Consider the following 13,175-nt stretch of genomic DNA (forward strand, 5'->3'; position numbering starts at 1 on the left):
AGTGCGCTTTTGGCCCTCTAAAGTTTGTGTTCTTGATTTTTTTCTTCCCAGGCGACCGAACAACCACAACGCGCTAAGTGAATGCCTTAAGCACTACAGGATTAAAAAAATACTACAAGGTTGCTACCAAAAAAAAAATACTATAAGGTGCATCAAACTTAAGTTTGCCAATGGATACAGATGAACAGCAATCTAGAATTAGAAATATCTCTCATCCTTTTTGTCTCTTGATCTTTAGCTATGATTCCCAGGTGATTTTTTTTTAAACCATTCTTTAAGTATTTGAAGGGGAACGCACCCGTTTCCATACTGCAGACCTTAAATTATCGATTCATTTCTCATACAACTAATGCAAATTACAATTAACAAAAATTTTTTTGACCAAAATCAGATAAGATCTAGACGAAGTCAGTCCAATCACAGCTCGACCCATGATATCAATCTGTCCTTGTCACCACCACCTAGAGCATGAGCACAGCTACAACTTTTATAATACGGTCAAAATGATACTGAAGATGGAAGACAAACGAAATACCACGGGAAAACAATGTAAATTTTGGGTAACTGGTTGATAATTATTGTCCACTTGTTTCATGTATGCCAAACCATCTTTCTCTTGCTAGTTAAGAAAAGACTCCAGTTTGGTTTTGGATTCGCTTCTCTTAAATCTGCTGTACAAAACTTAAAATACAACTTCAAGCAATGAACTGAAGTAACGAACAAGATTTCCATGCGAAAGCTTTTAAGGAGATAAAGTTGGCACTATTTCACTATGAGGTTCATGGGCTATCTTTGCCTTTTCTAGACAAGTAAGGTAAAGAAAAGAGAAAAGAGAGTCCCTACTCAGAACTTAGCAGTATACATATGTATATATTAGCTCAGCAAAGCAAGCTGTTTCATCCTATAAGTTTCTAAAACAATAGTAATTGTGCCTAGCAATCATTCCCTTCTTGTATGCTTTCTAAAGCAGGCCTCCACCCGATGCACTTCTCTTCACCATCACCACTTCTTCGGTTGCTTGGTCGTCTCTGACCAAGAGATATCATATTGTCAAAGGTGACCCCTCCCTTAAGTAGCAAGTCCTTTAACTCCTGCTTACTGATAACCAGCTTGATCCTAACAACTCCAGTTCCAAGTCCAGTCTCCTTGATTGGTGTCTTCAGAGGGAGAAGATAGTAGAGCTGCCCGCTTCTCATATCGGTCGTGGGATCGAGATGGTGGACGACAGGGAGTGCATCGAAGATCGCATGCTCAGGGAATTCAGACAGAATTTGATAGGCTTTCAATGGTGACTGGTATCTGAGGATCTTCCCATCCATTCTCATGATCTTGATCATTTTCTTGTCCTGAAGAACTAAGCAATTCCCCATCAGAATATATCTTCTTAGATGCCTACAAATTCTGCTGGACCAAAAGGACTAGTAAAAGGATGTTGGTTTGTGAGTGTGAGGCCTGAAGGGGGAATGGGGGAGGGCGGTCTAGTATTTAAAAGAAGAGGTCAGAGAAAAGGACCTTATCTTGGAGAAATATTGCAAGTTTGCCCCAGATCGGTATTACACTAGACCCCACGTACTGAACTTTTGTGTCCTTATTTCTGAATTGAGTGGGTATGACCACGATTCAAAATCATATATGTTTAGAATAGGAAAGCCCTGGCCCATTACCATTATTTGGATGCTAACCCAAGCAAAAATGTCATGAAGATGAGATCAATTTTTACCCAAATCGAGACAGAGTAAGGATCGCATCAAAGAGAGCACAAGTTTCTTTTTCTTTTTCTTGTTTTTTCCCTTAATTCTTAGCACTGAGAATACTTGTTAACCGCAACTCATATGGGCTTGAAACAAGGCCCGGTCCATCAGTGACTTGCAATGTAAAAAATTTAGGGACAGCGAACCAATGAGTGGGTCAACTGCAACCTCCATTTGCTTTAGTGGGACGGATGGTTGGAGCAGAGGGGGACCACTCATTGCACGGCTAGTGGTTTGACCAACAAGATACGAATGGAGCACCAACGTTGACGATCACCGTTGATGCTGACTTCCCGAGTGATCCGTTCGATCTTCTTTTTTTTTTTTTAGGTAGACATCAATGAGCTTGCTTTGGATGGTAGAGAGAGTAGATTCTTTTGGTTCGAAGGAACTAAGAACATACATGACATACATGTACGTTCAAAAAGTAGCGTTAAGAAGTTAGTACCAAAGGGTGGGGGTTGGTTAAGAATCAGCTTTGATATTTTTACTGTATCCTTTGTTGAAATATAGGAGGCCAAGTTACAAGAGATAAAGTGATCATAAAATGTTGACCGTTCACGAGAAGGCTTTGTTCAAGAAACTAAGATGATCAACTAGTCGAGGAATCAGGAACAAGGGAATTTTGCTAGATTTACGGTCAAGTTATCTGCATTCCATAGTAGTCTAGCAAAATTTTCTGAAAGACAAAACAAATAATTCCAAATTATATTTTGTGTATCCATCGGTGATGCTCCAAGAGTGCCAAATCAAATTGTTTAAATACATTTAGGGATTGAATATTCTGGTATTTCAACACTTTTTTTCAGATAAAAAACCAAGAGAAGTATATTAGCAAAGTGTAAGAATAGTCATATCAATTTGCACAGTAGCTTCTTTTCAAATAAAATATGTAATATGCTTTGTTGTATCTTTGTTTCCGTTCTTTAATTTCCTCTTTCATTTCGTACATTCTTGTAATCTTTTCTTCTAATAAAAGTTTGATGGTAGTTCTCCACTTCCTCCCTCTCTGTCAAAAAAAAAAAAAGCATGTAGTATTCTAGTGCACTTACTGAAATCATTCTGATGGATCTATAATTTCCTCTCCATTTTCAATTTTGATTTAATTTGCCACTTCAGTATAAAACACTTCCTCTGTACTTCTCCTCGCCATGCCCCATTCCATCAAATGTGGTCCACATAGATTATATTCAACCAAGATGCTACCTATCTCCCTCAAAAGAAGATGATCACTGACTTGAAACATGGCAATGTGAGGATTACATATATGTTTGAGGGTATTATGGAAAGAAGACTGGGGGATGGTATGAGGTCATGAGGTGGTCCGCATGAGATCCGCATGATTCATGATGAATTGATGAGAAGATGGCTCTGAGTGGGTTGCGGGATTATGTTGTCAACAGTGTCGGCACGCATGCCCTGGAGAGGCTGCTTAGTGGAGGTAGAAAACGATTCCCCAATAATTTATCTTCCATTCGGTGAATGTTTTTATGTCTCTTGTCTTGGCCCGTTCAGCAGTGATCTTTTATGAGATCACAACTATCTGCAGAATTGACATCGAATAATGACATGGCATGGAACAAGAGATCTACCACCTACATTTTATTCAGCCAGCATTATGTCATTATGACATGAAAATTGATATAATAATCATAATATATGGAGATTAAAGGCATCAAGCATATTTTACGAGTCAGATACGATAGTTGCAGAATCTCTAAGAGAATCAGAACTCCATGAGAAAGAAAAGGTGGGGATTTTGCATTATTTTGTCCCGTTGGTTAATAGAAGTTTTTAAAGTCTCAAAAGCACCACTAATTACTCACTAATATGCCATTCATTTTTTAGAAATGTTTGCATGTTAGACAAATTTAAGTTATTGAAAACTATTAAGTTTTCCTCCTCACTCACTGCGGAACTCATCCAATCAGAACCAGTTCAGGTCTGGAAGTAATCCTTAATTTGCTATCATGAGAAAAGTTAAGAATGTCGAATTGATGTTGGACCCGCTTCCAATCCTCCATGGCTTCAGAACCTTTAATCACACTCCTATGATTTTTTTACCTTTTCTTTATTAGAAACCAAGCAAACTATATTTAGATAAGGTGATGAGTTTCATGACGTTGGTGCGACGTATTCAACGTTTATCATTTCAGCAAGCACAAAAAGTGGGCGCAAAGTATCTCTTCTTGGCACTCCCACATAAAAATTTTTGTTTTGCTCTTTGTCCCACTTAGAAACCTTCTTGGTTCCGAGATTTAAAGAGTCTATTGATGTTTTTAATTATCTGTGGTAGTGGGGAGACATCGCCTCATAGACTTGGTAAGCTTGCAGGTCACAGTCAAGGCTCGGAAAAACCTACAAGCATGAAACCGAGTTCTGAACTTGCTGTACCTACAGCAAGATCACAAGCGTGCGCTTCCTCTGGTTCACTGTTGGTCTCTCTCAAAGACTTACCTACCCCCACACTTTAATCTCCATAATAACACAGCTAACTTGTGAGTTGAGCTATGATTATACCTGTTGGGATATACCAACTGACCCCCATACACCGACTTACTCTCGGACCGGTTTGACCGACGACCGACGGATGACTCCGACCGACATCCGACTCTACCGACCGTACTGATCGACGACTGCCGATAGTAAGCTGCCGACATTATTCGACTGAAGGAGTGTCGGCCGGACAGACTCATTCTGTTTCCAACCAATCGAGCGGTGGAGCCCAAATCACCGACTCACTGTCGGGGGCGGCAGCCGATGTCCGACCTCAGCGAGGCATTAAACCGGCCGACGGTGTCCCTGGATCTTCACCCGCGACATCCCACAACCAAATGCCGACGTATGGTCGGTCGGCTTCCTCAAATGCCGTACGACTATGAGACCCGCCGTCCTGAAAAAGGCACGCGGTGTAGCCGCCCTGGGACATTGTCCTGCCAAGGACATAGATTAACCCCAGCGATGTGACAAGCCCACAGCGACTTGACAGTCCGCGGCGACTCTGACAGCCTCCGGCGATTTGACAATTCTCTCATTGTCTGTGCCATAAATGACGGCATCATGCCGCGTTCTACTATAAAACGGGGAAGGCAACAGTGCTGAAAGAGGTCCCTTCGAAACCCTTGGGCTTACTCTCCCTTTTTCTCGCTGAGCTCCTTGATTCTTTTCTACTGTTGCCTAGTCTCCTTTCTAACTTGATCGTCGGAGGGTCCCTGTCGGAGTCACCTCCGGTCAGTGCGGACTTCTTTTGCAGACGCTCGCTCCCGGCGACCAGGCGACGAGGGGATTGGCCGCAATAGGTTTGGCGCGCCAGGTAGGAGGCTCGACAGAGGTAAGACAACGAGCTCCACAGAAGCTTGAAGAGACCTCTCGAGATGACGAAAATCAGAGTTCAGCGATCGAGAGCTACCGGATTGACGAGGCGCTCTTCCCATCGAGAAGAGCCCTCTCCTTCACCCTCCATGGCAGAGCCCAGCTCTCCATACCCGGCGGTAACCACGGAGGCACAGATCGCGGCGATCGTGCGGAAAATGACCGTCCTGACAGATGTGGTCAAAAATCTCCAGCAGCGACCAACTCAGTTGCCGCGACCGTCGGTGGAACAACCGGCGATGCATCCCATGCCGTCCAGAAGCAGCCGCCGACGCCTGCGTCCACTTTCATCTCCTCCTCAAGAGCAGCCGTCTCACCACTCCCATCGAGAAGGGGGGAGGCGGCCACAGCGTGACGCCCACCGATCCCGACGACCTTCTCCTTCCCAGCTGGAACGAGCAAGGAAGGAGAAGCGGCCGCGAACACCGTCCTCCTCCCTCTCGAATTCGTCGGGAGACTCCACCTCCGGGGTCTCAGTACCGACGGACCGACGACTACGAACGTAGGTTCGAAGAAATCGACCGTCGGCTTGCCCAGCTGCAGGTGGATGGTCGGAAGTCTTCGAACAACGTCGACTTCCGGACCATCCAACCTCTCTCCCGATTCGTCCTCGACGAACCGATCCCTAGTCGGTTCAAGATGCCTCACGTGGAGCCTTACAATGGCTCCACCGATCCAATTGACCATCTGGAGAGCTACAAGGCTCTCATGACAATCCAAGGGGTAACCAATGCCCTTCTCTGCATCGGCTTCCCCGCCACACTTCGCAAGGCCGCCAGGGCTTGGTACTCTGGCCTCTGCTTAGGAAGCGTCCACTCTTTCGGTCAGCTCGAACATGCTTTCGTGCCTTATTTCAGCCTAGTCGGAAGCCCCCACGAACCTCGGACAGCCTTTTTTCCCTCAAGCAGGGAGAAAACAAGACGCTCCGACACTTTGTGGCCCGGTTCAACGCGGCCACATTTGAGGTCCGGGACCTCAACGAAAATGTGGCTATCTCGACCATGAAGAGGGGACTAAGGAGGTCTCGGTTCACCTATTCCTTGGACAAGACCCTCCCCCGGACGTATGCCGAATTGCTGGAGCGTGCGTGCAAATACATGCGCGCGGACGAAGGAGCTTTCTACCGACGCTTGATCGAGGGCACGGGTCAGAAGGAGAAGCGGAAGAAAAATCAGACTCTTGCTGAACCCAATGGGCCCCACCGATAGACGGGTCTCATCCCGACAACGGAGTCTGAGACCGACGTATCGCAGGTATGACTCCTACACCCCTCTCCCCGCTCCTCATGCGCAGATCCTGACAGAGATCGAAGAAGCGAAGAATCTACGACGGCCTCGGCCTCTGAAGGCAAAAGAACCCGACCAACACGGCTCGATCGCCGATCACCGAATCAATGGCTCGATCACTGATCACCGAACCGACGGCCTCGACCTCTGAAGGCAAAAGGCCCCGACCAACACGGCTCGATCGTCGATCATCGAATCAACGGCTCGATCATCGATCGTCGAACTGACGGTCTCGGTCTTTGAAGGCAAAAGGCCCCGACCAATACGGCTCGATCGTCGATCGCCGAATCAACGGCTCGATCATCGATCGCCAAACCGACGGCCTCAGCCTCTGAAGGTAAAAGGTCCCGACCAACACGGCTCGATCGTCGATCGCCGAATCAACGGCTCGATCACCGATCGCCGAACCGACGACCTCGGCCTCTGAAGGCAAAAGGCCCCAACCAACACGGCTCGATCGTCGAATCAACGGCTCGATCACCGATCGCCGAACCGACGGCCTCGGCCTCTGAAGGCAAAAGACCCCGACCAACATGGCTCGATCGTCGATCGTCGAATCAACTGCTCGATCACCGATCACCGAACCGACGGCCCCCGCCTCTGAAGGTAAAGGGCTTCGACCAATGCGGCTGGCTAACTTGCCAACTTAGCTTCGACTAAGAAAGGGCAAAATGCCAAGACAACCGCGACATATCTGCCCGACCAAGGTCTGGGCAATGGGTATTCGACTTGCGACATACCGACCCGATCATGATCGGTCGAAGGATATTTAGCTTGCCACCGTCTATCATACGACTCGACATGCTACGTCAACGGATATTCGACTTGCGACATACCGACCTGGTCACGACCGACCGAAGGATATTCGGCTTACCACCGTCTATCATACGACTCGACAAGCTACGTCAACGGATATTCGACTTGCGACATACCGACCCGGTCACGACCGGTCGAAGGATATTCGGCTTACCACCGTCTATCATACGACTCGACATGCTACGTCAACGGATATTCGACTTGCGACATACCGATCCGGTCACAACCGATCAAAGGATATTCGGCTTGCCACCGTTTATTATACGTCCCGACGTGCATGCCCGATCCAGGGGCCAGATAATGGATATTTGACTTGCCATCGTTATCCTCTCCGAATACGTCGGACGTTACTCGACTATCGGATACGTCAGATGCAACTCGACTATCAGACTCTGCGGAATGATCGTGTCGACGAGCAACGTTTGGAGGTTGGCCGACCTCCGACCCGACGTGCATGCTCGACCTACTGTCGAGACGACCGACATCGGATTGTTCGTTGATGCGATCGCCAAAGTCGGGGCAAGACATGGCAGAAAATTACTCCTTTCGCCCGAAGCCGTCGCCCACGTGTTCACGTGAGCCAACATGATATCGGACTCAGGAGTGAGGGGGGGCAACTGTTGGGATATACCGACTGACCCCCATACGTCGATTTACCCTCGGATCGGTCTGACCGACGATCGATGGATGACTCCGACCGATGCCCGACTCTATCGACCGCACTGATCGACGACTGCCGATAGTAAGCTGCCGACATTATTCGACTGAAGGAGTCGGTCGGGCAGACTCATTCTGTTCCCAACCAGCCGAGCAGTGGAGCCCAAATCACCGACTCACTGTCGGGGCGGCAGCCGATGTCCGACCTCAGCGAGGCATTAAACCGACCGACTGTGTCCCTGGGTCTTCACCCGATATCCCACAACCAAATACCGACGTATGATCGGTCGGCTTCCTCAAACGCCGTACGACTACTGAGGCCCGCCGTCCTGACAAAGGCATGCGGCGTAGCCGCCCTGGGACATTGTCCTGTCAAGAACATAGATTAACCCCAGCGATGTGACAAGCCCACAGCGACTTGACAGTCCGCGGTGACTCTGACAGTCTCTGACGATTTAACAACTCTCTCATTGTCTGCGCCATAAATGACGGCATCATGCCGCGCTCTACTATAAAATGGGAAAGGCAACAGTGCTGAAAAAAGTTCCTTTCGAAATCCCTGAACTCTTCCTCTCTAGTTCTCTCACTCTCTCTCGCTGAGCTCCTTGATTCTTTTCTACTGTTGCCTAGTCTTCTCTCTGACTTGACCGTCGGAGAGTCCCCATCGGAGCCATCTTCGATCAGTGCGGATTTTTTTTGCAAGCGCTCGCTCCCGGCAACCAGACGACGAGGGGATTGACCGCAACAATACCTATATGCCATGGACCTTAAGGAGTTCTTGAGTACTGGTGGTAACCATGCAAATTCCTTGATGCATAAGTTTACCACTCTATCTTGCAGAAATCCATTCTTTTTAAAAGCAACTTCTTCCTCTCTTTTTTTTTTCATTATTTTCCTTTTGTTTTTTCTCTAAAGTGATGATCTGCTAACCTGTACATAAATTCTTGCTAATTCTTGTCTTTTATCCAGGCTTACCTGGCTCCACTTGCTTGCATGCCTTAAGAACTCCTTGCTGGCATCATGTACAACGTACCTAAGTTGTTCTCTACAATGCCTTAAGAACTGGTGTGTGGAGCGGGATCAGTTCAGCCCTATTTTTTGAAACTATTCTTTGACCGCCCGTATCAAGGCGAGGCATATCGCTTCTCTACTGTATCGAACTGAAGCATACCAATCTATATCAGGATAAAAATTAAAAAAAAAAAAGATTTGACTCAGTCTGCTGAATTGAATCAAACCAAACTATTCAATTCATCCCGTACCGAGCCAAATAGATCACCAACTATACCAGTTTTGTGGACCTTTGGTCAAAAACTATCACAACCATTCCTCTAAAATATATCCATGATGATTAAAATACACATCATGAACCTCCATTATCATGCTTATGCTACAACATGTCCAAAATAAAATCGCATTATGCATGCTGTTGCTACCGATCTCTCCGTCTAAGATCGGATGCCAAGATGGATGTGGTCGAGATGGAACCACCGCTGAAGCTTCGTCCAAATACCTATAAAACAAATCCACACCGGAGTAGTGTTCTCCGGTGTAGACTCTCCGACACTCAAGTTAGAAGATTGAAAAACAAAGAGAGGAGAGAGCGAAAAGTTAATTGCGTACTTAAGAGGATCTCGGCGCCTTAATTTAGAGGAGAAGAATTTGAGTCATATCCGTCTTGGAGTCCTGATGGTTTTCGGATTTGTCGCACAGATTGATTCGGAGAAGAACTTTCCTTTTACAAAATATTTGCTCGCGGAGGAGTTCTTCTTTATCTGGACTTTTTCAATTTGGAGGAAAAATGGATCTGTTGGTGGAAGAAATAGCTCGAGCACCGCCGATCTAGGATACGTCGCCATAGCGGAGGTATCGGAGATTGTAGTGTGATTGTTGATCTCTGGGTAATCTGAGATAGATCAGTCAAGAACGATCCAAGATAGATCATCCGAGACCGAAGAACCGAGATCAGCTGCTGAAGGGGTACCCAACCCATTATCACACTTGCGTCCGTATTAGGTCGTCTATCTCTCGTAGCTCAGCCGGGACCGACGATGTCTCATTCAAGGTCGAGGAATAGATCTACAACACATGCTATCATTTATAATTCAAGATTTAACATTCATTTTAATTAATAAGTAATCTTCTACCAAAACAATTAATAAGTAGTCAATCGACACCAACTGCTAAACTTTTCAGAAAGCACGACTTATTTCCTAAAATTTGAGGGATGTCTACATTAGATGGAAACGGGCACACTCGCAGTCATATTGCTTAATAATATAAATCACCCGCTTCTCTAACACCACATACAAAGTGAACACGATTCAATAAGTTCTGGATAATTCTACAGCCCTAGTAAAATTAATATTTGCAAATCGATCATGCCGGCTTCAGTGCATTGCCTACTCTGAATTCACCTAAACAAGTTCAGAGCTAGAATAGTATGCGTGACTATAGTTGTGATAAAAACGCCTTGCAACGTACAAAGAGCTCAAGATCAGATTCTGCAACTAAAAGCAAGGTCTTAGTGACAAGTCAGTGCATAACTGAGAAAGAATGACGAAATAGATATTGCCGCTTAGGATTTACAGGTGGTATTCTGGTCTAGATTATTACAGGCAAATGGGCAGTTGATAGAATGTGGACCTATATAGTTACCAAAAACTCGATTCAAATATGCGCGTTTCTAAGGAAATTGTGAGCTGCAGTGTTTATGGTTGTTGACGCATAGTTGAAGAAAATAGGCTTAGGCTTCTTGTTTCCACTTTTCCCAAAGCATTTTTTAGAAGATTGGGAAGCACCTCTCCATCCTTTAATATACATCAAGCCAGACTATAGAAAACAGGCACCCATTTGATTTCCACATAACAGAAGGAATTTCATATTTTCATATCTTTTCCCTTTTCTAGAAACATATACTATAATTAGCTAACTAAGTGCTCTTCCCCTTGTAATCAAAACCTTTGCCCGTTTCACCTAAATTAATCAAATGGTGCAAGTTATTTTTGTCTCAATTGCTAGTATTTCATACTAGTTAATTTATTATTCATTTTTCAACAGGAATAGCTCATGTCATTGCCCCGATGGATCTTAACCTTCATTTTTTTTTTTTTTTTTATAATGGAACTTGATCTCCAATTTGGATCCATGAAGTTAGATGTTGAAGAATGTAAACATGAAAGAACCATCTCAACAGAGATGAAATGATAGTTGTAAGGCTACAATTTGATCGCAGACAGAGATCCTGTTACCAACTTGATTTGAATGATCATTCCCAAGTCTACAATGCAAAAGATGTCCGGCATTTGTGCTACTTTTAAGAAAAAAATATTCATAATTTGTAAGCTTGAGATGGCCCTAAAAATACAACAAAATTTTCTTTTATACAAGTATTTTTGCAAGGATCCATATAGGTATGCATTTAATCCCATATCGATTATTCATTAAAAAAATTTTAGATATATATGCAAGACAATAGAATTTAAATAATACTTTTTGGCTAATCTTTTTGAGTAAAATTTTGGATTGTTACAAATGATATCAAAACTGACTTAACTTATAGCTTATGCGAATTAGAAGATACTGCAGCACATATTCATTGAAACTAATCACAGATTAATTATGGTATTGATGAATGAACGTATGGATTTGAACCGTCAATCTGACAAAGACGTTAGAGCTTAAATGAGAAGAGTATCAGAAAATTCATGATTATTCGTTGAAAAAATTTTTAAAAATTTATACAGGATCAAAGAATCTAAATAATATCTTTCGATTAATCTTTTTGGATGAAATTCTATATTGTTATAATTTTAATAGTCAAACATATCCATTTCATTTTTTTAATGGGAAGGAATTCCTGGTCCTTCTAAATCTCCTATTAACTATAACAATTGATAAGGCTACGGAGGACCACCTCTTGACAATGGCAAGAGGAAAGAAGAAAACCTTTGCCAAACAGAAAATATTTTGCCTTCTAGGCTTTTACTGCTGTGCTTGCGTAAGCATTAAATTGGATATCAAAAAAAAAAGGAACGGATACATCTTCTGTATGACTTCGAGATGTGAAACCGCTTGCTCAACAAATCAGTCAAAGTTGAGTGCACCTCTACCACCTCTTCCATCATCACAATTGGAAGTCAAAACTTGAACGACAGAAAGAAGAGCAACATTACCAAAGACTTGGCACTAGCAGGGCATTTCTTAATTCCACCAAGTCGATTTTTCCACCTCGATATCTATCAAAGTTTTCAGAGATGGCAATGCACAAGATATGGACACGTTTTATTAACATTTAGAACAAACCTCCTGATGATGGACTCTTTCGTCTCTAGGGGTTGTATCTGTAAGTCAACTCTTTTGTGGCATGAAGAAGTTCAGTAGCTAGCGATGGATTTTTAGACTACCAGTTAGTGGCGCAGAAACGTGCAGCACAGGTTCCGTAAGAAAATGCCTTGGTCAAATATGTCCACTCTGGATGCTAGATGCTGTCATCCATAAGAGAAATTTATTATTAGTCATTTTTTGAGAAAAAGAAGGTTCCTCCTCATCCAGCCATCCAGGTGTAGGCGACGTTGGCATTACAATTTTTTTTTTTTAGGTGACGTTGGGTATTACAATTTAATAAATTTATCAACATACAAACCAACATGCATTTAATTAATTAATAAATAATTAAGTAATATACTTGTCAAAAAGCAAAATATTTTTTTTTGTAAAATTTAGATGGACCTTTTCTTTGCCCTCCCTCTTCCGTGGCTCTAGAATTTGGTGATTCAGTCACATGAACCTAATGGGATTCCAACAGAATTATCCAAATGATTTTTTTTTTTTTTTGCATACATCTAAACAAATTCTTAGTGATATGGAAGCGATATGAAGCACCCCTTCCAACACCATCAAAATACAATGAATAAAATTACATAATTTTCAGATTCTGCACCTCCAATAAAACTGATATTTGCCAATCCATTGGTGTGCTATCTGTTTGTTTTTATCTTTCTATAATAGTCAAAGTATTTTCTTTACAAGTTGCTGTTTCTGGCCGTAGTATTTTGAATGCTCTAAATATATACCTAAAGGTATCTGGATGGTGGCTCGATCTTCATTGTCTCTGGTCTAAATAGAAAAGGGTTAAATTCACAGCCTCGAAAAGATAGATAATTAATCAATTGATGGTTATCTGAAAAATTTGGAGAGAGAGCAGAATAATAAGATATTTTTTTAAAAAAATAATTTTATTTATTTTATTTTACAAAAAATTTTGTATACATTTGTTAGCTAGAAGCTCATT

The 13,175-nt window shown here is 43.4% G+C and overlaps 1 protein-coding gene across 1 annotated transcript; it reads right to left on the reverse strand.

Annotated features, from left to right (window-relative positions):
• Positions 1-725: 725 nt before the first annotated feature.
• On the reverse strand, positions 726-1,449 carry LOC105052124 (uncharacterized protein At1g66480). Its single transcript, XM_010932835.4, has one exon. It carries the CDS (start codon positions 1,368-1,370, stop codon positions 933-935), a length of 438 nt encoding a protein of 145 aa, XP_010931137.1. The 5' UTR covers positions 1,371-1,449; the 3' UTR covers positions 726-932.
• Positions 1,450-13,175: the final 11,726 nt, after the last annotated feature.

Source organism: Elaeis guineensis, chromosome 9 (assembly GCF_000442705.2).
Source record: "Elaeis guineensis isolate ETL-2024a chromosome 9, EG11, whole genome shotgun sequence".
NCBI classification, from domain to species: Eukaryota; Viridiplantae; Streptophyta; class Magnoliopsida; order Arecales; family Arecaceae; genus Elaeis; species Elaeis guineensis.